The sequence below is a fragment of the Lepidochelys kempii genome, chromosome 17 (assembly GCF_965140285.1).
Source record: "Lepidochelys kempii isolate rLepKem1 chromosome 17, rLepKem1.hap1, whole genome shotgun sequence".
NCBI classification, from domain to species: domain Eukaryota; kingdom Metazoa; phylum Chordata; order Testudines; family Cheloniidae; genus Lepidochelys; species Lepidochelys kempii.
The window spans coordinates 1,836,111-1,860,851 of record NC_136396.1 but is presented as its reverse complement, the minus strand read 5'-3'; the positions used below and the strand labels follow the sequence as shown (position 1 = coordinate 1,860,851).

Genomic DNA, 24,741 nt, shown 5'->3' with positions numbered 1-24,741 from the left:
GCCTGCCAGGCCCTGCCATTCAATGCCCCTCTCTCTCCCTTTCTCCCTTCCAGCCTATCTGCTGAGCTGCAGCTTCCCCTCCCGACCGGCCTACGGCGACATCTCCATCACCAGCCTGCACCCTGGGGGCAGCGCCCACTTCTACTGCACCACAGGGTACCAGCTGCAGGGCCCGCCTGTGCTCACCTGCCTCAACGCCACCTGGCCCTTCTGGAGCGGCCGGGAGCCCATCTGCCTGGGTGAGTTGGGGGGAGGGGCTGCCCAGTGCTGCCGGATGCCCCACTGGCTGGGCACAGGCCTTGCCAGAGCAGACCTTAGCTGCTCACAAGGGACGTGAGTTTGGCCTTCTCAGCCTGAGCCTGGCCCCAGACGCCAGCTCCTGATTGGCTGTCTCCTCCTAAGAGAGGGTTCTGCACCCCAGCACCTTCCCACAGGCTATGGGGTGCCCCCTAAGCACTGGGCACGCTCCAACCACTGCCCTGCAGCTGTAGCCCGGCTCCAGGCACTGCCCTCTGCCCACTGCTGCAAGGCCGGGCAGTATCTGGCCAAGGGCGTTCTGATGGGGGCAAGCCAGTTGGCCTGGCCCATCTCCGATGCCCCTGCCTGGGCAAGCCACTGCCTGGCGGCCATCCCCCCAGTGCTCCTAACCCTCGGCCTCCCCTTGCAGCGGCCTGCGGAGGCGTGATCAGAAATGCCACCGTCGGACGCATCATCTCGCCCGGCTTCCCAAACAACTACAGCAGCAACCTGACTTGCCAGTGGCTGCTGGAGGCCCCCAGGGGCCATCGCCTGCATCTGCACTTCGAGAAGGTCGCGCTGGCTGAGGATGATGACAGGTGTGGGGCAGGGAGCGGGGCCCGTACAAGGGAAGGGCCTATGAGGGTGCAGCCTCAGGGGAGCAGGGTGGACGTGTCTGTGAGGCCTGGGGGGCTAGAGCTCCCCTGCCACACTGTGTAGAACTTGCAACATGTGTTTGCAAATGGATGTTGGCTCTGAAACCCACCGATGGCACATGCCAGAGCAGCTGTGCCATTGAGGCTGCCCTGCTCTCTGGTCAGAGCTCTAGCCAGCGCTGATGGACAGTGACAGGTGTTGGGCTCCCACCCCAACCAGGGGCTCCCCTCCGACTCTCCATGCCTGAGCCGGCCTTCCCACTGAGCCCCCTCTAGGAGAGGGGACAGAGGAGATAACCAGGGCACCACAGCTCCCCTGTGTGATGGGTTACCCATCCTCCAGGGTGCCGCCTGATGTACTGGGGTACCACTGAGCCCACCTGTTCCACCAGCCTGGGCTCCCTTACACTGTCCTGCTGAGCCAGGCCCTCAAGCTTCCTCCAGCACACCCAGGTAGGGACACACCCAGGTAGGGACACACCCAGCTGCAGAAGGACGCAGACGCTGAAATCAGCACAGCTAGGGAATTGCCCAGCACTCACATGCACACCCCCTCTGGAGCACAAACCCAAACCTATAGTGTCTTGTGCAGCTCAGAGAACTGTGAAGCATAAGCTCATGAAATTTGCTCCCCTCCTTGGGGTGGAGGGAGATATTCAACAGCTTTTCCCCACCCACAGTTATGAATTCCACAAACTGGTTTTAGAGAAAACCAAAACAAGTTTAGTAACTACAGAAGATCGATTTTAAGTGATTATAAGGGGTAGCAAACAGGTCAAAGCAGATTATCCAGCAAATAAAACAAAAACGAGGATAAGCTTAAAATACTACAGAAGCTGGTTACAAGTAATAATTTCTCACCCTAAATGTTGATTTAGGTAGTCTGCAGAGGTTCTTGAAGGCAAGCTGCTCTTGCTTGCAGTTTAAAACTCCAGGTATCCCTTTCACAGGCCAAACACCTTCCCTGCCTGCGCTCAGTCCTTCTCCCCCCTGTGTCTTTGTTGCTTAGGTGTATGCAGCAGTCATGCTGGGCACAGATTCAGTGAAAATGACCCTGATTATCTCTCCCCTGCCTTAAATAGGTGTTTCGTATGGCAGGAATCCTTTGTTTTCCTGCCCTGCCCCATCCCGTCCAGTCCCCTCCGGTGGGAAAATACTGGTATTGTATCATGGAGTCCAGTACCAGGTGACTTAATCACAGGACCCTGCAGTGTCAAAGCAGCCAGGAGTCAGAGTTTGTTTGTAGCATCCCGGGAAGGTGGGAGATTAGCATCTTCAAAGACCTATTGTTCTCCCAATGGTCCACTGGCTCGTCCTCCGCAGCTAGCCAGCCAGACTGATTGCATTCTGTCTGGTGGGCGTTCCCTAGGTGTAAACATTTTTGTAGTACAGATGTATAGTCAATATTCCTAGCTTTAGATACAAAAATGCTCCATGCATACAAATAGGATAATCATACTCAGCAAATCATAACTTCCAATGACACCTCACATGCCTTATCTTGCACAAACCGTATCTTAGTAATGCTGTAATCCTACGATAACAATATTTCTATGACGAATATGGGGTATAGTGTCACCCCCGCACCTGTGGTTTTTGCCCTCCTGCCTCCAGGCATCAGCCGTGCCCCTCGTCTCCCCGCCTTCTCCCGATGCACACAGGGGCCTCCAGCAGGCTGAGCCACAGACCCCTAGAACCCAGCGGCCACACCGCAGGGATCTTCCAAGGCCTGTGCCCCCCCCAGCTGGTTCTGTGACCATTGCTGTGCAGGCTCGTCATCCGGAACGGGAACAGCACGGAGGCGCCGCCGGTGTACGACTCGTTCGAGGTGGAGTACCTGCCCATCGAGGGGCTGCTCAGCACCACCCGCCACTTCTTCCTCGAGCTCACCACCGACAGCAACGGCGCCTCCACCGGCGTGGCGCTCCGCTACGAAGGTAAGGCCTGAGACCCCCGCAGGGAGCATGGAGAGACGCCTGGCCCAGGGCCCCGGAGAACGAGCCCTGTGCTGCCGGGGAGCCGCGGACACTGTCATCCCGGCCCCCTTTGGGTGGCAACGTTAACCCTCTGCCCCTCCGCCCCCAGCGTTCCAGCAGGGGCACTGCTATGAGCCCTTCGTCAAGTGCGGGAACTTCACCACCAGCGACGCCACCTATGCCGTGGGCACCACGGTGGAGTTCAGCTGCGACCCTGGCTACACCCTGGAGCAGGGCTCCATCATCATCGAGTGCGTGGACCCCAGCGACCCCCAGTGGAACGAGACAGAGCCGGCGTGCCGAGGTCTGTCTGCTGAGGCCAAGCCAGGCTGCAGGGGAGGGGGCAGGCAGGTGCCTGGGGGGACAGACCAGCTGAGCCAGGGCAGGGGCCCGCCCAGCCAGAGCAGGCAGGGCACTGTTCCCCTGGGCTCCCAGGCCTGTGCAGAGCTGGGGCCCAGGCGCTCCACTGAGAGCCCCCTGTGCTGCTCGCTGAGACAGGAAGGGGGGCTGCTGTGAGGCTTCCCGCCCCGTAGCTCTGGGCTGCAGGGGGCAGAGGGGGCAGGAGCTCAGTGTCGTCTGTCCCTGCAGCCGTGTGCAGCGGGGAGATCACAGACTCAGCGGGCGTGGTGCTGTCCCCCAACTGGCCGGAGGCCTATGGCAAGGGCCAGGACTGCATCTGGGGCCTGCACGTGGAGGAGGACAAGCGCATCATGCTGGACATCCAAGTGTGAGTGTCAGGGAGGCACTGAGCCAGGCATGAGGGGGAGCAAGGGCCTATGGATTGCCCCCGGGCGATCACTGGGTGCCCTGGGGATGGCTGGCAGAGGTGCGAGCCCTGTGGGGAACCCCTCGTCCCCTGAGTCTGCAGCCAATTCTCCACTGCTCACCGTGAGAGTCTGTGGCTGCAAAGGGGCCAGGGCCGGGGCTGGGCTCCCTTTGCCCCAGGATGGTCTTGGCTGAAACCCTTCTAAGTGAAGTCCACACCCACACAGCCTCACTCATCCGAGGGGGAGAGTCCCCTCTAGGGCCAGGGCCAGGACCAGCTAAGCCGGGCTCTACAGGTCCCCTCCGCAGGGCGTCTCCCCAGCCCCCTCTCTCTCCCCAGGCTGCACATTGGGAAGGGTGACATCCTCACATTCTACGACGGGGATGACCTGACAGCCCGGATCCTGGGCCAGTACACGGGCACCCACCGCCGCTTCAAGCTCTACACGGCCATGGCCGACGTCACCATCCAGTTCCAGTCAGACCCTGGCGGCGCTGTCTTTGGCTACCAGCAGGGCTTCGTCATCCACTTCTTCGGTGAGGGACCCCCATCAGCACTGGGAAGAGAACCCAGGAATCCTGCCTCCCAGTCCCCCCTCCCATAACCACCAGTGCCCCCCCAGAGCTGGGGATAGAACCCAGGAGTCCTGCCTCCCAGCCCCCCTGCTCTAACCCCCAACCCCTCAGAGCTCTGAGCACCGCTAGCTGTGCCCCCCGCCATGCCCTGCAGCCAGCCTGTGGGGCCAGGCTCCTGTGCTGGCAGAGGTCTCACTTGGCTCTCCCTGCAGAGGTTCCACGCAACGACACGTGCCCCGAGCTGCCCGAGATCCCCAACGGCTGGAAGACCACATCCCACCCCGAGCTGATCCACGGCACCATGGTGAACTTCCACTGCTACCCTGGCTTTGAGCTCGTGGGCACGGACCTGCTCATGTGCCACTGGGACCTGACCTGGAGCGGGGACCTGCCCACCTGTGAGAGGGGTGAGCTCAGGTCATTGCTGGGGCAGGCTGCCCCGCACATCCCAGAGACTGCCCCGGGGTTCCCCTCCCCGCCTGCCCTGCCCTCTGGGGCTGCCCCCCAGCGCTTGCTGGAGTTCTGGCCCCTTTGCACCAGTGTTGGCTGGTCGGGCCTCCTGCCATCCAGGGGACAATCAGCTGGCCCGGCCCGGCCCGGGTCTCCCTCAAGCACTGGCTGCTCCTGCTGGAGCACGGGTTGGGAGGGGAGGGCCCCTCCCGCTCCCTCCCTCTTTCCCAGGGACAGCGCCCTGCCTACCCGGTCAGCTCGGAACCGGGCTCCCAGCTGGGAGGGGTGGGTGGGGCTGCCCCCCAGGCGGCAGGCACTTAGCAGGGTGGGGATGGGTACAAGATCCCCCAGACCGGAGCCCTGCCAGGATGCCAACAGTCGCCTCCCGCAAACAACCCTGCACCCCTTTGTGCCCAGGCTGCCTTGCTCAGGCCGGCTGGGGCAGGCAGGCTTTGCTGTGCCGAGAGCTCCCCCTGCTGGAGCTCCGTGCCCTCAATGCCAGCCCCAGAGGGCCGGACTCTCACCTACCCATTGCAGCCCTGGGGCAGGGCTCCGGGCGCCCGGGGGTCTGGCTGTGTCCCTCTCTGCAGTGCAGAGGGGCTGGAGGCCTCGCCCTGCCAGGCATGGGTGGCAGTGCTGGGAAGAGACTCTAGGCATTTGTGCTTCGACCACTAGCCACGCTGCCTGCCACGGCATAGCTGGGCAGGCTGTGGGGATTGCAGCCTCGCCCCCCCACAATCCGAGCAGGAGCAGTGTCCAGTTCTGGGCTGCCACCCCCCCACCCCACCCCCGAGCAGCTTCCCTTCCCCTCCCCCCACACCCTGCAGAGCTAAGGGCCACAGCCCCACTTGGCTCCAGCCCTCCTGTCACGGAGTGTGGGGGAGTCCAGGCCCTGCACCCCTCTTCCTGGGATCCACTGAGACTCTCAGCCAGCCAGTAAAACAGAAGGTTTTTTGGACAACAGGAACACAGTCCAAAACAGAGCCACCCAGGACCCCTCAGTCAAGTCCTTCTGGGGGAGCAGGGAGCTTAGACCCCAGCCCTGGGGTTCCCTGTGTTCCTCCACCCAGCCCCAAACTGAAAACTAACCCCCCCCCAGCAGGTTTCCTGCTGCAGTCTCCGTCCACATTCCTGGGCAGAGGTGTTACCTCCCCCTCCCCCTCCTGGCTCAGGTGACAGGCTCTCAGGTCTCCCATCCCCAGGGCACATTCCCAGGTCAACACTCCCCCCTCCCTGCTGAGTCACATCCTCACAACTCCTAAGGCCCTGAGCCATGCGGAGAGGCATCTCCCCCTTGCCCCTCAGCTTGATGTGAGTCTCGCTGCCCTCCCTCCCCTGCACAGTGACCTCCTGCAAGGACCCCGGGGACGTGGACCACAGCCGCAGGATCATCTCCAGCTCCAAGTTCCCCGTGGGCTCCACCGTGCAGTTCGTCTGCAACAAGGGCTACGTCCTGACAGGGGGCGGCCTGCTGACCTGCCGGGACCGCCAGGCCGGGGGCCCCAAGTGGAGCGACCACCTCCCCAAGTGCACCCGTGAGTCCAAGCTCAGCCAGGTGCTTCCGTGGGGTCCTGCTGCTCCAGCTGTCTGTCTGTAACCTCCCCGCAAAACTGGTCACGGTGCATCTGGCTGCTTGTCTCCAGGGTTGGGGAGAGCCCTGGCCCTGCAGCCTGTGCTGGGTACCCTGAAGCATGGGATGCTCAGGAGGGGGGCACCTCATCCCATTGGGCTGTCCCCCAGGGCCTGGGCCGCAGCCTGGCAAGGAGCTGCCCGCCTCCCAGCCCTGGCAAGAGTCCCCCAGCAGTTGGGCCAGGCTGAGCCCCATGGGGGAGGCTCCCCACAGCCCCCAAAGGAAGCTCCAGCCTCACACCGAGCCCCTCTGCCCGCGGTTGAGCTGCAGGTGTGTGTCTCAGCCCAGCTCCATTCCACGTTTGCAGCGGAAGTATATGAGCCTTGCCACAACCCGGGCGCCCCGGAAAACGGCATCCAGACCCCGGAGAAGAGGCTGTACCAGGCCGGGACAACCCTGCGCTTCTCATGTGCCACGGGCTACGTGCTGCTGGGGGAGGGGAGCCTCCGCTGTGTGCCCGGCCACCCCTCACAGTGGAACAGCTCTCCTCCCATCTGCAAGGCTGGTGAGTCTGCCCTGGGACTAGCAAACAGTGTGTGCGGCCCAGCCAGTCCCCGGGCCCCTGGCGTCTCACCTTCCCTGCAGGGCCCTCCGCTGTGGGGCGCAGAACGGCCCTCTCCGGCAGGATTGCCTTGTGGTCACTGTGCCCTGGGCATGCCAGCTCCTCCCCCGCCCCTTCCATGACTGAATGGTGAGTGTGCCAGGGACACCCCCTGCCACTGCCAGCGCTAGCGTCTCCCTGGCATTGCAAAGCTGCCTGTCCCTTCTCCAGCCTGACTCTAATGCTCCCGTCCCACGGCGCACGGAGCATGTGCCCACGTCAGCCCCAAGGCAGGGGGGCCACACTGGGCCAAGCTGTTAGCAAAGCACCGGCCACAGGCTCTCATTTAATAACCACTCTGAGCTTCAGCTGCCCTGCCTGGGGCCAGCACGTGATGGGGCCCTTGGCTCTGCCCTGGTCCCCAGCAGCCCATGCACTGGACTCCTGCCCCCCTTGCTCGACCCAGCTGCTGGCTCTCCTTCCCGCCTTTCATTCTTCCCTCTCTTCTTCCAGCTGCTTATGATGAATTTTACAGCAACCGCAACCTGGACGGTAAGAACACGGCGTGCAGCCCCCTCTGGCCGGCGTGCAGCCCCCTCTGGCCTGCCTGCAGCCAGGGTCCTGGTACCCTCAAGCCCTCAGCCTCGCTCGCAGGCTGCCATGCGGGAGGGCTGGGGGGTCCCTCTGGGGCAGAGGCCTGGAGGGGGGTGGCCTGAGAGCCACTGGGGCCAGGAGACTGGTGGGGAGAGCAGATGACACTGAACCATCGGGACATGCAGAAACACAGGGAGTGACGGCACTGGGTGCGGGGGGCAGCTGGGTTGGGCTCACTGCTGGCTCACTGGCTGGCCCAGGGAGATTTGGCAAAAGAGGGATCAAAGAGGGGGTTCAGGTGTGGGTGGGTTTGCGGGTGGGGGTGCCAGTGGGAGTGGGTGCCCATGGGGGTGCTGGTAGGAGTAGGTGCCCATGGGGATGGGGTGGGGGTGGGTTTCCATGGGGGTGTGGTTGGGGGAGCCGGTGGGAGTGGGTTTCCATGGGGGTGCCCATGGGGGTGGGGGTGGGTTTCCATGGGGGTGTGGTTGGGGGAGCCGGTGGGAGTGGGTTTCCATGGGGGTGCCCATGGGGGTGGGGGTGGGTTTCCATGGGGGTGTGGGTGGGGATGCGAGTGGGGGTGGGGCTGGGGGGTGGGTTTCCATGGGGGTGCCCATGGGGGTGGGTGTCCATGGGGGTGCCCATGGGGGTGGGGGTGGGTTTCCATGGGGTGCTGGTGGGAGTAGGTGCCCATGGGGGTGCGGGTGGGAGTGGGTTTCCATGGTGGTGCCCATGGGGGTGGGGGTGGGTGTCCATGGGGGTGCTGGTGGGAGTAGGTGCCCATAGGGATGCGGATGGGGGTGGACTTCCATGGGGGCGGGGATGCAGGTGGGGGTGCCGGTGGGGGTAGGTGCCCATGGGGGCGGGGGTGGGGGGGCTATCTAGGGAGCTGGGCTGGGCTTCGCAGCGAGTGCAGAGCCGGGATGTGGCTGCCCAGCAGGAGGCGCCGTTTCCCCTGTGAGCGGGGAGGAGGCACTGCAGGCTGGGTCCCATGTCCGCGCAGGGCACCTGTCACAGAAGAACATGGGGGGGCGGAACCCCAGTGCCCTGAGAAGGGGGGTGCAGGATCCCCACCGAGCTGCCCAGGGAGTCTGGTTTCATCCCCGGTAAATTCTCTTCTTCCCCTGCCCGCTGCCCTGGTCTCTGTACCCCTCCCTGCTCCCTTTCCCCGGCTCTCCGGCAGTTGCAAAGGTCTCGCCCTCGGGGAACCCGCAGGAGGGCCCCAACGTCGCCATCGCCATCTTCCTGCCAGTGCTGGTCGTGGCACTGCTCATCGGAGGCATTTACCTCTACTTCTGCAAGTGAGTGCCTGGGGTGGGGGGGCAGGGGATGTCTGCCTCCTGCGTGGCCCCATCTGTCCCAGCCCCGTCTGCCCCTGGTCCCTCTGCACCCTGTCTGGCCCCGTCTGCCCCCTGTCCGGCCCTGTCTGCCCCTGGCCCCATCTGCCCCCGGCCCCTCTGCCCCCGTCTCTGGCCCCGACTGGCCCTCACCCAACCCTGTCTGCCTCCTGCCCGGCCTCCTCTGCCCCGCACCCAATCGCATCTGCCTCCTGCCCGGCCCCATCTGTCCCCCAGCCCTGTCTGCCCCTGCCCCCCAGCCTGGGTCCCATGTTCTCTTGTCTGCCCCCTGCCCAGCCCTGTCTGTCAGTTCCAGCCCTGGGAGCTGGGGTCACTGTCTGCTCGTCTCTTTCGCCTGCAGGCTCCAGGGGAAACCCTCCCTGCAGCTGCCCCTGTCTGGTTCTCACCCCTACGATCACATCACTGTGGAATCGGCCTTTGACAACACCGCCTACGAGACAGGAGTAAGTACTGAGCCCCGGTCACTCAGGCCCCTCCAGCCCTCGGGCCACACAGGGTTGTTGGCAGCTTGGCCCCAGGTAAACCCAGGTGCTTGGGGCACTGCCAGGAGCTGGGGGCTGGCTTGGATTAGAGGGCTGAGAGCAGCTGTGCAATGGGGCAGCCCCATGCACCTCCGCTGTGGAGTGCCCTGGGCCCTTGCTGGAACTGCCCCCAGTCCCCCAGTATGGGTGTGGAGCCGGAGAGGGGTCATTTTGTGCAGCAATGTCCAATCCCAGGAGGGGGCTGCAAAGGGAGCCCCAACGGTGGGGCGGAAAGGTGCGGGGAGAGGAGGGTCGCTGCCCCCCAGGAAGGGGGCGGGAGGAAGGGAAGGCGTGAGGGGGATGGGGGGGAACGAGTGTGGGGACGCTGCCCCCTAGTGGGGTTGGGTGGAGAACGCCCTGGCAGTGCTGGCAAGTGTCCAACCCCCTGCAGTCTGTTTCCTTTCCAGGACACCAGGGAATATGAGGTTTCCATCTAGGCCGAGCTGAGCTGAGCCGGGAGGAGGGGCAGCCCCAGCAGCACTGTCCTCGGCCCCCCCACGCCGACTGGCCCCTCTGGACACCCCGCCAGTGTCCTGCGGGAAGGGACTGTAAATATTGTCCCCAGGAGACTCTGCCCAAGCAGGAGCCAGCAGCTCTGCTCCCCTCCCTGGCCTGGCCCCTTCCTGCCGGCGCGGCCCCACCCAGCCCCAGCCGCCAGCCCAGCAGGGTCTGTGCACAGAGAAACTGGGGGGCTCTGGGCTCCACATGGGTGTGATGGGCCCTGGACTCGTGGTCACACCGCATGGAGCTGTGCACAGGACCGGCCAGGCCAGGCCAGACGCAGCCACACAGCCTCCTGCTCCTGCCCACTGTGGCCGGGGATAACGCCGCGGCCTCCCTCCCATCGCCAGCCTGGCCCAGCCCAAGGAGACACTTCCTTCCCATGAGCCTGTTCAGCTCCTTGTGTCCCAGGCGCTGAGCTGTAGCTCGTGGGGTCTGAACCGGGCCCGGCGTACGCCAGGTGTGAGGAGCCCGCTGCTGAGTCGGCTCTAGGGCCTCAGCTTCGCCCTCAGGCTTGTGGAGAAAACTGAAAATCGGAGCGAATGTCAGCACCGCAGCATCACCTCCCTGAGTGTGCAGCCAGCCGGAGCCAGCCGCGGGCAGAGCTGTGCGCTGCCCCATGGTCTCTGCCATGGCCTAGGACTTCCCAGCTGGCAGTATGCACGCCGTGGAATTGGACGTTTTGCAGTCACTGTCTCCTGCTTCTCAGACGGGGAGTGACTGGATTCCAGCACCTGCTCCCCGTACCGCTCCCTGGAGCCAGAGCCAAATCCTGCCTGCAGCCAGGGAGCTGGGGCAGCTAGCCAGCCTGGATAACAGTGCAGCAACCCAGGTCTGCCAAGCCAGGGAGATGAGCTGCTGAAGCCAAATGCAAGTTTGCCCTCCTCTGGCACATACTGGATGGTGCAGCAGAAGGAGGCTCTGAGCCTGGCGCATGGGAGCAAAACACCCATCCCTGGAACTACTCAGAGACACGTTGTACCTCAATGAGTATTTGCAACTCCCCACCCTCCCTCTGTGTGTGTAGCAGGGGTAGCAGAATGCAGGGTATTTCATTAGCTCATGGTCGTAGGCTAGAGGAATGCTGGCATGGCACTGTGCCCCCGGGCACACGGCACCCTGAATATCAAGCACTGTGTCTCGCTGTGAGACACCTAAGTCACCCCCCAGGAACACAGCCCGCCCCTGCTGCCAGCCTCTAGGGCCAGGGTAAAACCGACATTAAAATTAGAATTCTGTAAAATCAATCTGGCCCACTTCCCGTGGACTAAAAGCTGGTAGGTAAGGACTCTCCAGATGTCACTGTAGGTGGGGAATCGTCATCAAGCAGGTGTGTCCAGTGGGGCAGTTCTTGGCCCTGCGCTATTTAACATCATCAAGAGACAACATCAAATCATCACCAATGATGTTTGCAGATGACACACAGCTAGGGTGTGGTACACAATGAAGAGGCCAGGTCACTGCTGCAGAGCAGTGTGGCGTGCTTGGTAAACTGTGTGTGAATACGGCTACATGTCAGCGCGGAGGGACAGAGACTGCAGGCCGTGTTACAGGCTGGGGGACTTGTCATGCCAAGCAGTGACTGAAAAAAGCGTTTACCTCTGTGTGTGGCCCTGATGCAACTGCTGCTGGAATCCTGGGTCCAGTTCTGGGGCCTGCAATTCAAGAAGGATGGTGATAGATTGGGAGGGGCTCAGAGAAGAGCCCCAAGAATGTGGAAAGGATTAGAAAACCTGCTTCATAGAGAGAGACTCATAGAGCTCAGACTATTTAGCTTGGCAAAGCGAAGGTTCTGGGTGACTTGCTCCCCGTCTATAGGTATCTATGAGAAGAACAAACATTAGATAGTGCGCTGGCTCTTCTGTGTAGCGGAGGGGTGTCTAACCCGGGCCAGTGGCTGGAAGCTGAAGCTAGGAAGTTCAGACTGGCACAAGTAAGGTGTAAATCGTTAGCAGTGAGAGGAATTACTCATTGGAACAACTGACCCAGAGCTGGGGCGGATTCTCCGTCACTGACCGTTTTTAAATTAGGACAGGCTGTTTTTCTAACAGCTCTGCCCAAGGGTTTACTGGGGCGGGTCTCAGGCCTGTGCTATACGGAGCTCAGACTGGGTGGTCACAAGGGACCCTTGTGGCCTTGGGATGTAGGAGAAAGCTCATAGGGCAGGGCCCAGACGCCCCTGCACTCCCTTTGCGTGAGCAGCAGCAGGCCTGCATCTTAGCTGAAGTGTGCAACAAGCTGCCATTGCAACGGGGTTCGTGGAGGAACTGTACGTGGCTTAGAGTGGGGGCATCCCCAGCCCAGGGAGCAAGCCCCCTGCCTGCCCCCCTGGTTTAAAGGGGAGGCCTGAGCCAAGCAGGCAGTGGCTGCAGCCCAGATTCCCGTGGCCCTGGCTAGGGCCCAGCCTGGACAGAGATGGGGCCCAGCACCGTGCAGCATGTGCAGGTGCCAGCTGTCCTCTGGGCACAGCGGCTGCAGTGCTCCTGCCATGCAGGTCACAGACGAAGTGGCGGTAAGGTGGGCCTGGGCCGAGGACCCAGCAGCTGGGGCAGGGACAGCTTGAACGTGCTCTGGCCTAGCTGTCCTGGGGTCTGGGGAGGGCATAAAGCCTCAGCGAATGCTGACCAGCAAGGGGGTGGCCCAGGTGGGTTTGAGTGGGCAAGCACAGGGCGGGTCTCTCGGCCTGGCACAGAGAGAGACGGGGGGCCTTGCACTCTATGGGAACCGCAGGACTACAAGGCTCAGGGCCTGCAGAGGGGGCAGCAGCGACCCCAGGCTGCGGCTCAGCCCCACAGCCGGGTTTCATTGGGGGGAGCCCCCAGCTGCCCAGCAGGTGGGGGGCACTGGAGAAGCGTCTCCCCCACAGACGGCCCAGGCTAAGCCCAAGCCTCTCCCAGGTTGTGAGTGGTGGGCAGGGTGTAAACCCTTCCGCCCAGCCCCAGAAGGGCGTGTGATTCCAGGGGCTCAGCAGCAGGCTGGGAACTGACAGCCCCACCCTGAGGTGGCACCTCCATGCGGCTGGGCTCTACCGCTGGCGTTGGTCTGCCAGCCCCCAGCAGGTCACACTGCTTCCCCTGCTCACACCAGCGCCTGCCCCCACCTAGAGTGGCTGGGGACGGTCAGAGACGAGGGCAGGTCACTCAGCACGCGTGTGGCTGCTGTGAGCATGCTGCAGTAGCCAGGCCTGTGGCCCTGCGGGGGCACTGTCCAGCTGCATGGGCAGCCATCCTGCCTGGGCGTGAATCCTGCTCCGCGGGCTTCGGGGCACCTTGGGTGCCCACGTGAGGCAGCCTGAGGGACCCCCCCCCAAGACTGCCACTAAGACCCCAGGACAGTGACCTCCAGCCCCACACGTTGTGGGATCACTCCCTCCCCTGCCTGGCTCAGACAGGGCTGCCTGGGGCATGGGAAGCAGTGAGGGCAGGCATTGAATAGTGAGCTCCCCAGAGCCAGCTTACACCCCTGCCAGCTAGCCAGACTCTGGCTGTGTGCACAACGAGACTTGGGCTCCGCCAGCCACTGCCAGCCTTTCTCCAGCCAAATGGCCGGCAGGAGGCAGATGGGGGGTGGACACCGGCTCGGTCCCATGTGGCCCAAGGAGACCCCTGGGGAGGTCTGTGCATGGGCTGGGGCAGACGCTGGTGCGGCAGTGTGGTCTCTGGATCCAGGCCCAGATCCTGCAGGAGGCTGGGGCAGGGAGACATTTTCTCCCACCTAGGTGCACCTGCCCAGGGTCCAGCTCCCATTACTGCCAGGCCCCTGTGCCCAAGATGCCATTCTCCCTGAGGTGGTGGCCACAAGCTTCAACCAGCTCCAGCCTTCAGCCAGAAGCCTCCTGGCCCCCCGGGTATCTAGCCCAGCCCACCCCGCTCTGCCTCACGGGCCCTTCTGAGTCGCTGTCCCACTGCTGCAAAGATCCTTGCGTGGTGCCAGGACAGGAGGGAGTGTTTGGCTGCAGCAGCTGCTTCCCAGAGAGCCCTGATGGGGCTTTGAGAGAGACGCCAGCCCAAGCGGCTCCCATCCCCCATTTGCCAGGGCCCCTTGCCCGCCAGCCCAGCCGCGGGGCATGCCATGCTGTTCTCTGTGAGAAGGGAGTGAGAAGCAGCAGGCTAGGCTGGGGAGACGGACAGGACAGGGCGTCCCACCAGCAAGGGGCACCGGTGCTGGAGGGATGGGGAGCCCTGCACGGTCTCCATGAGGGGCAAGAGTGCTTGTGCGGGGCAGTGAGGTCTCGCCCCTTCCTAGGGAAAGGGGGGCTTCGTGCTGCTGCCCCCCGACCCAGCCAGAGCCCCTGGGCCTGGAGAGCCCCAGCCTGGGCAGGAAGCTTTTCACGTGTAAAATGTCATGTACAGTCCCAGCTTTCTGCCGCCCGGTCCATCTTGGGGAGAAGAGCCAGGCTTTTCTTTCAGTTGTTTCCTTAATAAACTGGTGTTTTAGAAGAACCTGCTCTGTGTGGTGGTGCCATGTTCCTGGGGCCTGCAATCCCTGAGCACAGGGAACCTCCTCGCACCTTCCTCCCCTGGAACGAGAGCGGCAGGCGGCCTGAATTCTCTGCCTGAGCTGGGGCGTCCTCTCCTCACCGGTCAGCGCACCCCCATCCCAAAGAACCACCTGTGTGCAGTGAGGGCAACCCCACTGAAAGCCCCCGGGGCGATGTCTAAACCTTACTCCCTGCTGCAGACGTACTCAGGGTCCCACCACACCAACCACCCCTGGCTGGGGAAGTTGGGCACTGTCCTGGATGGAGCGGGACGCTGCGAGCCGGCTCCGGGGGGAGGGAATGGGAGGACACAGGAGAAGGGCAGCCCCATGGGACCTTCCCGGATCCCCTTGTGTCCCTGTAGAACATGCACTGGACTCAGCTGGGAGTGCAGCCGCCTGCTTCCACCATGGTCAGGGCTGCCGGGAGCGTGTCAGGCCCGTGCTCCAGCTCTTCACTGGTGCCCAGTCAGCTGCCGATGCCAGGGAAGGCTGCCCCAGCTCTGTCCACCCGGAGCTGTATTTCAGGCTATGAACCACGTGCCAGCAGTACACCTCTGGGAGCATGCAGATCCCAAAGGCCGGGGGAAGCGCGTGAGTGCTGGGGACCTGGGTACGGACAGTCTTCCAGAGGGGATCAGGCGAATCCAAGCCTGTCTGCAGGAAACGCTGCAGAGCATTCCTTGTCGAAAAGCCCTTTCCACCGACTTAAAAAGGCCCCTGGCAGCCCCCCTCATCTGCCAAATTAAATAAACCACCCCCAAACACCCTCCCCCAAGCAGAGGGTTTTCTCCAAAAAGGCCAGCGTGCCAGAGACTCCATGGAGTCCAGGGGGTCAGTTTTATGGACCGGGGCTTGTACCACGGGCTGGGCTGCAGGAGAAAGGCCAAAGACAGCTAGCTACGGCCAGGCCCCTGAATCGGCAGGGCCTGCTCAGCACCTGGACGAGCCCAGCTGGGATGGCCAGAGGGGTGCTTACCGGGTTCCCACTGCTTCAGGACCAAGTGGCTGCCCTGCAGCCCAAGGCAGTGGAAGCTGAGCCGAACCTGCCAGGAGAAGCCAAGCTGATGTGTGGGATGGGGGGGTCTGTTTGATCCTGCACCCTCCTCTTGGCCATTTGCCCCACTACACCACTGCCCCCATCCAGCTGCCAGGTAGGTAACACTGCTCCACCCCCATGTCACACCAGCCTGTGACTTGCCCCACCTTTGCCCTCCACCACCCTGGACTTGGCCCAGAGCCTCCCACAGGACTGGCCCAAGATTTCTCCAGGGTCCACCTGGCTCCTGAGCTGTTTGAGCAGCTGCTGGCTGAGCCTGCCCTGCCTGGCCTTGGCAAGGGTGCCACTCCCACGGCGCCCATCAGCGTCAGAGAGAGCTGAGCAGCTCATGGGCGTTGACTCCCCGTTGGCAAGCACACGGGCCTCCACGCACAGGTCGCTGAATTGCCTCGCTGCTGCCTGCCAGTGAGTTACTGGGGATCCTCAAGAGCAGAGACCCCCGAGTCGTCCTCTCGGTCCCGAGAGCTTTGCCTGAGGTGGGTGTGTGGTGCGGGGGCTGCTTCATTTGATTTCTTGTGCCTGGAGAACTGAAACCGCACGCTGAGGAAGAAAAGCAGGTGCAAAGCACTCCTCGATCCTCCCTGGCGCCATCACAGAAGCCAGCGGCCAGGCTGTTTGAGTTCAAACAATAACGGGGGGGGGGGTGGAGCCTTCTCACCAATTCATCCCTTTCAGGGAGATAGCGACTGGCCCAGTGCTAACCACTGAGAGCTTCCTGATAACCGTGGGGAAGGGCAGCCCTTGCCCACCTCTCGCCCCGAGCCTAGCTGTAGCAGCCAGGTGCTCGGAGCGGGATGCGACCTGTATTCCTGTAGTCCAGGCCCGCACTGTGCAGTGCAGCACCCAGGGAGGTCACACTCCACAGCAGGCCCAGACACAAGCACGTACCAGGAAACCTGCTGCACACAAGCACAGCTGGGCTGTGGGCCACCCACAGCCACACTTCCTGCTCAGACTGCTCCACTCCATAGGTTGCATTTCTTTGGGCATAGGCAGAAAGGCGATGAACCCACCACAGGGGAAGCCCCCACAGTGACCGCCCCGGGGTGACAGCCCTGTATGCAGCAGCAGGAAGGAGGAGGCCAGTGGAAAGGAGCAAGATTCTGCTTATACCTACGGATCCTGGTGCTTGGCATGCTGGGAAGTTAAATGGGCTTGTGAGACAATATTGCACTGTACAGTCTCCCTGCTGGAGTGTGACGGTGGCTCGGTAATGCTGACGCCCCGGCACTCAGTCGAAGAGACAGCCCAAGGGAATTCGGAGGCCACAAAGCACAGCATTCCAAGGGCTTTTTTGGCCCATAAGCATTTTAATCTGGGGAACCTTCAGAGCAATGACATCCGTAGCGCTTAGCACAGAAATCACAAGCATGTTGTGCAAATGCTGCGAGCAGCACCTGGCTCCAAAAAGGCAGCAATTCCCCAACATGTGGTGTGGGGCGCAGCTACAACTGTGTGGCATTTAACTCATCACGGCTGCAAGCAACACAACCTGAAGCTACTGCTGCTGCTACTGTTAGTCAGTGGAAGCCACTTCCTCCTGCAGGCACGCACGGACAGGAAGCCATGCAGGGCTCAGAGCCCAGGCCTGCCGCTGAAACTCAACAGAGCTGACAGTGGAAGAAAGTACAACAGCAAGGCCAGGGGGCCATTCCCCAGCAGCTCCCCTGGACATGACATTCCATGCCAGGCACGCTGAGATCACTGCATGTGGTTGCGTGTAGGCGAACAATGAAACCAGGACACAGCCAAGGGAGAGGGATTACACACACACACCAGGCTGCGCAGCTCATTCATGCTTTATCCACACGCTGTCTGTTGGTGGGCGGGAGAAAGCATGAACCCACATTAAAAAGGAATATGGCAAAGGGCCGGGCTGTAGCCCAGCTGGCTGTGGCTGGCTCAGCCCAGGGCTATGTATCGGTGCCACGGCTGATGTCACTGCCCGGACTTGGGCCTGCCAGAAATGGCATTATTCTCCTGCACACACCACGTGGTGTGAGGCGCGCCCCCCAGAAGAAGCACATTCCTGGCTAACCCTTCTGGTACTGGCTACTGCTGCTGGCATCAGCCCCCCGGGAAGGTGAGTAGCCTCCTAAGAGCTGTGCTTTGCAGAGGGGCCAAATGGGGCCAAAGACTGGGCTTTTCATAGCTAGTGCAGCCATTCAAATCCAGCCCAGGTCAAGAGTGACTAGACATTGTGCCAGGTGGGCTGGGGGGTCTCAGTACCATTCTGTCTCCCCACCCAACCCACAATTAGCACTCTTGATGGCAGGCTCCAAGAGGCCAAGGACTGACTGGGCATGGCAACTCACCTGCCCTCCCTGCTACAGGCGGGCTCTCAAGCACAGGGCAAGGTTGCTCACGATACATGCTTGCTGCCCACACTGGAGCGGTTCTGGGATAAAAAGACGGTTTCAGACTCTCTCCCCCGTCCCTGGCATGTTTCTATTCCACCTTGAACCCCCTCCCCTTGGACTCCAGCCCATCTGCACTAGTCAGTGTTGGGGTACCCCAGGCCAGTGCCTGATGGGCACAGGGGGCAGTGAATACAGACAGGAGCGGTCCCTACTTGCACCATGCTCCCCAGTGCTGCCAGGCTGGCAAAGCCAAGGGCACCCCAGCCCCAGGGCACTGCTGCCATTTGTGCCAGCTGCCCGGGCTGCGGTTTTCAGACACGGGCTCCGTAGGGTGAAGGATGGGACTGGGCACCCCCCAGAAAAGAGAGGCCGGGTGCGAGGTGGGCACGTGCCAGGGCGATGAGACAGCAGGGAGGCAGGAACACAGCTTTATGCTTCGCCTGTGGCTCCACCCTGAGAGCTGGCTGGGCCCCTCTTTGTACAGCGCCGAGCACAGCGCTCCGCCCCCTGCCGCGCTGCGGAGCGCGCCGCCTACCGGCACGCCAGACCCATTACAGCTGGGCCGAGCTTGCCTACAAATGGAGAATTTAAGCATGCGCGTGGAATGCATGGGCAGACTGAACTGCGCTTGCGCGGGGATAAAGCGGGACGAGGAGGGGTTCCCCGGCGGGCCGGTCAGACTGAGTCTGCGCCGGAACTGGGCTGGAGGGCGTCCGGTGTGAGCCTGCGCGGGAATGGCGCCTCACTGCGTCGCGCCTGGGCGGACGGGGGCGCCTATGCCACCTGGGATGCGCCTGCGTGGTGGTGTCCGAGCCAAGCTTGGCTGCGCCTGCGCGTGGGGTGGCGAGGTTCCGGAGCCCGATCCGGGCGGGCTGCGCCTGCGCGCCGGTGTCCGGGCCCGGGCGGGCTGCGCCTGCGCGGCGGGGGTGTCCGGGCCCGGGCGGGTTGCGCCTGCGCGGCGGGGGTGTCCGGGCCCGGGCGGGCTGCGCCTGCGCGGGGTGCGCGGTGGCGGGGCCCTAAGCAGCCAGCGGCGCCTCCTGTGTGTCTGAGGCGGAGGGAGCGGAGCCCAGCCGAGCCCGGAGCCCCTGCGCAGGTCCCGCCCGCCCCCCGCCCCTCCCTTCCCCGGCATGGCACTGGGCGCGGGGCCCCCCGCGGCCTCCCCCGGGCCCGGCAGGAGGAGGAGGACGGGGAAGCAGCAGCGGCCCGTGGGATAGGCCGAGCGCCGCCTCCGCCGCCGCCTCCTCCCCCGGGGCGAGGGGCCCCCGCCCGCGCCGAGCCGCGCCGAGCCGCCCCCCCGCCGGGACCGGCCTGAGGCCCCGCCCGCCCGCCCGCCCCCGGAGAGCGCGCCAGGAGCCGCCGCTGCCGCCCCCGCGGAGGGGCCGGGGCCCGTGGGGCCGGGCCCCCCGCCGCGCCCGGGCTGGATGAATGTGGGGCAAGATGGAGACCAAGACGATCGTGTACGACCTGGACACCTCCGGGGGGCTGATGGAGGTGAGAGCCGCCCCCCTCCCCCCGCGGGGCCGGGAGCCCCCGCGGCCCCTGCGCGGCCCCTGCGCGGGGGCTCGGGCGGGGTGGGGGGCCGCGTCCCCGGGCTGGGCCCAGCCCCTCACCGCCCCTCTGTTTGTGTGTGCAGCAAATCCAAGCCCTGCTGGCGCCCCCGAAGAGCGAGGACGGGGAGAAGAGGAGCCGCAGGCCCGAGAAGGAGGCCCGGCGCAGCGGCCGGGCCACGAACCACGATAGCTGCGATAGCTGCAAGGAAGGCGGGGATCTGCTGTGCTGCGACCACTGCCCGGCCGCTTTCCACCTCCAGTGCTGGTAAGGCCCGGCCGGCTCGCCGGAGCCCTGCCCGCTCGCTTGGCGCAGCGTCTGCGGGAACAAAACCCGGCGAGGGCTGGGCCCGCGGCCGCCAGCTCACCCGGAGCCGCCGAGGCGGAAAGGCCCCGAGCGCCCTTTCCCCGGGGCTCGGCGGCTCGCCCGGGGGCGGGGGGCGGCTCCTCTTCCTTTTGGGTGAAGTGCTGAGGCGCCGAGGAGAGGCGAGAGGAGAAGCCGAGCTGTCGGTCTGCGGTTTGCATTGCCCGTTATTGCATGCCCCCGGGGCTTCAGCCGGGAAGTTTCTCCTCTTCCCGCTCCATCTTCAGGGCTGCCTTGCCTGGGGATCCCTTCGGGGCTGCGGCGGGTGGGAAGTCGCCTCTGCTTCTCTTGGGCTGGCCTGACATCGCTGAGCGCCTCGGTGCCGCTGCAGCTGCTGGGAATAATGGAGGTTGCTGTCTCTGTCTCTCTCCCTGCTTCACTGTTTACAATATGGCGACCTTCCTTTAAATTATATTTTTATTCTCAGCGCCATTTTGGCTGCATATAGCACTTCCAAACCCTTGCACCGTTACTGTAGTATTTTTGAATACAGAAGTATCTTCCCAGCGTTGATCCAGAACTCTGAACTTGAAAATTGACACCCCCCTCCCCCACCCTTATTCCTTTTTCCTTCCCCCCCTCGGTTAGACCTGCCTGTTCCATCTTGTAGGAGTGACCAATACGAATTCAGGGACAGCTTGCCAGTAGTTTTGTGCTCTTGTTGCTAATCCTCGGTGGTTGTTTGGAAATGTGTCCTTTAGAGCATAGTGGCTGCTGTTCGTGGGGGACACTGGACCTTTGGTGCGTTACCGAGAAGCCTCGCAAGCTAGTAACAAAAAGCAAACCAGCAAAGTCAGGAGATGTCTGAACTTCAGTTTCTGCCCTGAGAAGTCATTTTTTTGCTTCTGTGTAAGGAGCCTAGGTGCATCGAAAGCGAATTTGCATATATCTGTTCAGCAGTTGACTCAGGCTCATGTGAAATTCAGACAGCCAAAGTGAATAATGGGATGGGGGAGGGAGCAGGGCAAGTCAGAGCAATGAAGTTCTGGTGAATCGGTATTCTTCCTTGGAGAGAGATTTTTAACCACATTCCTTATTGTCTTTCATGCCTCGGATCTTTGTTTGCTACTCGGCTACAGTTGAGACTTTAGCTGAATGGTTGTACTTTTTTATATGGTAATTGCAGGTCTTAGAGCGCTTATTACAGTGATTACTGATACGGGGGAAATTAACCGTCTGGTCAGAATTCTGTAGGGAGTGTCCTGTTACCATTCTATAGACCTGTTTACCCAAGACAGGAAGCTCCATTTTTATAATCCATGATACCATCATTTCTACCTGGAAGAAGTTCCCTGGGTAGTTTTATTATATAGAGCACTTAAAATCTGCTGGACAACATTGGTTTTGGTTTTTTGTTTTAATCTGTTTAGTAATTAAACAAGGTAGGTGAGGTAATCTTTTATTGGGCCAACTTCACTTGGTGAAAGAGACAAACTTGGGAGCTTACACAGCTCTCCTTCAGATAGCTGTTTTAGGATGGGATTGTTTTATAATGTAGGGCTCAGTAGTTCAACACAAACAAGTTAATGTTTTACGATAGGATGTTGTTGATATAAACTGAACCTGGTAAAATCGAATGAAGTGCCTAAAATGTTGAGTCTCATTTGTTGAAGCAGGATAGTTGCTAGAAGCCTTGAGAATATTTGGGAGAGAAAATGGTTCACACACAGTTTCTCACTTACTTAAAAGCTGGTGTCTCTATCATAAGTCAATATCCACTTTATAGTCATGGAGATATTAGCTATGCATATACTTCATGGTTTAATTTGGCAACAGTTTGGGGTTTTTTAATCTGCATGGAGAAACCATGGTAATTTTATTCAATTTAGAGACTTTTGTGAAGTGACCTTTTTCCTAAAATTGACAGAACTAAATTACCCCCAACTGATTAGCTACTATTTTCATGATACGAATACAGGGCCCTATCCCTTAAGCCTTTTCTCACTTAAGTAGTCCCGGTGACCTCAATGAGACTGCTCTCCAGGGTAAGGGGTTTGTAAGGTCAACCCCACAGTTTATGCAGCCACAGTATTCAAATAATTCTTGGCTTAAATTTGCTTTAACTGGCTTTTTCTTCAGCAGAAGTAAAGGATGGGCTGCTTTCCTGTTCTCATTTCTAAAGGCTTGCATACCACTTGGTAAATGCATGCAAATGAGACAAGTTGCCTCAAAAGAACACTTGGGTGTTGTCTTTACCTCATACATCTTGCTTAAAGTAAACTGCCATTCCACTGGGCATGAATGCAGTACATGCATTTCTATGTTGTTCTGCAATGTTTCAGTAATGCTTCCTTGGTATATTTAAGTTTACATTCACTGTTTAAATTTACTTAATCTATAGCCAACTTGTGAATTCTGCTGTTTGAGGCATCTTCCAGGCATTTCCCTCAATACTGTTTTCACTGTTCTAAAACTTTCTTTTGTGACCGTGAGGAAAACAATATTTGACAATACCTAGTTTTTATTTAGAGCTCTTCAACAGTACACCCTGAAGCACTTCACCAAGGAGGTCAGTACCATCTGTAAAGGATAGGGAGGGGAAGTGGCATAGCTGAGAATTGAATCTGTCTCCCTAATTCCAGTCCAGTGCACTATCTGCTAGGTCACACTGCTTCCCACTTATACAATACTTGTAACTTGCTTGCTACATTATTGTACCTTGATTAGGTAAATATGTGTATATCTCCAAAGCAACAATCTGCATGTTTTAACTTAAAAAGGAAACAACCACACGGCATAATTTTTGTTTATCTGCTTCCATAGTCCATGTTAGTCTGGCGGGTGAATTCTTACCCATCTTTATTGAAATTCATTCTGTAATCTATTGTGTGCACTTCAAAGATACGTTCCAGTAAGCAAGTCTTGAAATATAATCCAGGCAGGTATTGTGGTTCCATTTTTGGTTTGGTTTACAGTGTCTGGGTGTTCACGGGAGTACTCCAGGAGAGAAAAGTCCTTTTTTTTTTGTTCTTAAGCATATCTTGACTTCTACAGTATTTCCACACATTTGGAAGCCAGCTGAAAAAAGATGATCGCTTTGAATATTTCCAGGTCGAATTACAGTATATTTACCTGCCAAAAAAGAGCAGTTTTACCCAGTTCTTTATAGTTACAAGTTGTCAGCCCCAGAATGACTTCATGTGCATGGAACAGATTTCTGATTTATCTATTATGAATTTGACTATTTTTGTAATCTTGTCCAAGAAAGATTATAGTTTGTGGAAAAACCAGATAAAATCTGTATTTTCTTTACTTACATCAGAGTTCATCAGTGTTGTTGCAAATAATTTGGATGGGGTAATAGTTATGGAAAATTTTGTAGTGCCCTTTTCGCTAGATTACCTATGACACTGCGTCTGCTGTATTCAGATACGTTGACTGTTCTTCAGATTTAAATTTTGCATAGAATGCTTTTTCCACTTACCAGCTTTTTCCAAGGAAGTTTTATTGGCTTTTAGCTTTTAAAACTCTGGTTTTGGTTAGGAAGCTTGCATATTAATTTGTCACACACTAATGTGATTACTATGAATGCAAGTTATTGAACAGTTCTAGAAATAATGCAGGAGAGTCTTTTCTTGAATTTTATCTCACAGTTCGATTCCAAGGGGGCTTTTGAGCTGGGATAAACTATTATAAAATGATCCAAAAGCAGTTTTCTTGTTTAGTAACTTTCTGTACTTTTCTCTTACCCCCTTGTTTTAGATGTGTGTAGCTATTACAGTTTTTTCTGTCTCCTTTTTCCTGCCTGATCCGTCAGTAAACTCATGATCCTGTGCTTGAGATCAGTCCACAGAAATGATTGTGATGTCAAAAATTCCATATGGCTTTTCTGAAGGATTAAGCAGAAAGTGATTGAGAGGAAAAGCGCAGTTTTAAAATAGATAACTAGTAAAAATGGCAATAGAGGTTACAAAACAAAGCAGGTGAACTGATTTTTTTAAAGCAGTGCTATTAATTTTTCCTAGTGTGAAAGGTGCTCTCAAATTACTGAGCCATAGCATTCAGTTAGATTCTCATTTACAATTGCCTGTTTGTCTGGCTCCTGAGTACAAGGTTGTTAGTATACTGAAGCAACTTAAGTTGTCTTAAATTAGTCAACTTCCTTTTGAAGTGAATATGGCTCTGACACACCAAAATTGTGAATCTCTTGTGCCCCCTCCCAAGATTTCCCTTCATTGACTATTGTTCTGAACCAGATGAATTTTGTGTCTGTCACAGGGTAAGAGCACTGTCTGCTAGTTCCATCAAACATCTTTGCAACACTTGCCTCCCCATGTTTACATTTGGAGTGTTTGGCTCCATTTCCCCTTTCTGACTTGGCAGTCCTCTGGCATGCTGTTGTTGAAGAATTGGAGTAACAGAACTTGCTAAGAGAGGCAGATGAAACTAAACTAGCCTCAGTTTTGCATATTTTATTTTCTGAGTCACATCAGTTGACAATTTTTTCCATTCTATATGTGAAATCTTTGTTCAAATGCTATGACATGAATAACTTTCTATACCTCATTCAGATTTAGAATTCTCTTGGCCTATCCCAAGCTAGCATTCAATCTAGTTAATCATTTAGGAGTTAATTTTGATTTTTCACTTTTGTGTCTGATTCCTCCCCTTCTCTTGTTTTGTTTTTTGACTGAAGAAATCTTTGAGGCATCCAGATTCTGAGCTGCTGCCTTAATTTCAGTGATTTAGTCTTTTAATGGCCATAAAAATAGGTGTTCTGGACATCCTGCCGTAAGATAACTAACTCTCAGCTAGGTAATAGTGAATTGGACAAAGTTTAAATACACTTCAGCACTCCATGTAAGTGAATGAAACGTCATACTGAAATTACTAATAACTTTAAAAAGGCTTACTCATTGGCTCTTCGTAGGTTTAAAAACTTAAAATTTACGTTTGAATGTTTACTATCAAAACTAGATCCTCCTTTTATGTGAACAATATACTGGCAAAATCTATCGTTTAAAAGGTCCTTGAAGTAAGCCTGGAGTACAGAGACTTTAATTTAAGCTTCTTTTTGAGCTCATAACTGTTAGAAGAGACCATAATATTTTCAAGTTATGTAAGAAAACAACTCATGCTATTAACACCTGTTTTAATTTAAAATATTTTATTAACTTAAAAATATTCGC

At 58.6% G+C, this 24,741-nt stretch overlaps 2 protein-coding genes across 6 annotated transcripts in view; both read left to right on the top strand.

The window, feature by feature from the left end:
* SEZ6 (seizure related 6 homolog) overlaps positions 1-14,244 on the top strand; it is a 73,185-nt gene extending 58,941 nt beyond the window's left edge. Inside the window, exons 5-17 of one of the 2 annotated variants that reach the window (XM_073315313.2) lie at positions 54-239; positions 668-836; positions 2,664-2,830; positions 2,979-3,173; positions 3,458-3,596; positions 3,975-4,171; positions 4,423-4,617; positions 6,004-6,195; positions 6,598-6,795; positions 7,345-7,383; positions 8,606-8,723; positions 9,121-9,223; positions 9,709-14,244. In XM_073315313.2, coding sequence (XP_073171414.1) covers positions 54-239; positions 668-836; positions 2,664-2,830; positions 2,979-3,173; positions 3,458-3,596; positions 3,975-4,171; positions 4,423-4,617; positions 6,004-6,195; positions 6,598-6,795; positions 7,345-7,383; positions 8,606-8,723; positions 9,121-9,223; positions 9,709-9,738 — 1,928 coding nt within the window. In that variant the 3' untranslated portion in view covers positions 9,739-14,244. Of the gene's footprint in view, positions 1-53; positions 240-667; positions 837-2,663; positions 2,831-2,978; positions 3,174-3,457; positions 3,597-3,974; positions 4,172-4,422; positions 4,618-6,003; positions 6,196-6,597; positions 6,796-7,344; positions 7,384-8,605; positions 8,724-9,120; positions 9,224-9,692 lie in introns of both variants that reach the window. The other variant, XM_073315314.2, reaches the window with a different exon arrangement.
* Positions 14,245-18,630: 4,386 nt separating this feature from the next.
* Positions 18,631-24,741, top strand: part of PHF12 (PHD finger protein 12) — a 45,897-nt gene continuing 39,786 nt past the window's right edge. For 2 of the 4 annotated variants that reach the window (XM_073315633.2, XM_073315632.2), the window contains exons 1-2: positions 18,632-19,192; positions 19,335-19,516. In XM_073315633.2, the coding sequence (XP_073171734.1) occupies positions 19,127-19,192; positions 19,335-19,516 (248 nt within the window). In that variant the 5' untranslated portion in view covers positions 18,632-19,126. Of the gene's footprint in view, positions 19,193-19,334; positions 19,517-24,741 lie in introns of those variants that run through there. The other 2 variants (XM_073315636.2, XM_073315635.1) reach the window with 2 other exon arrangements.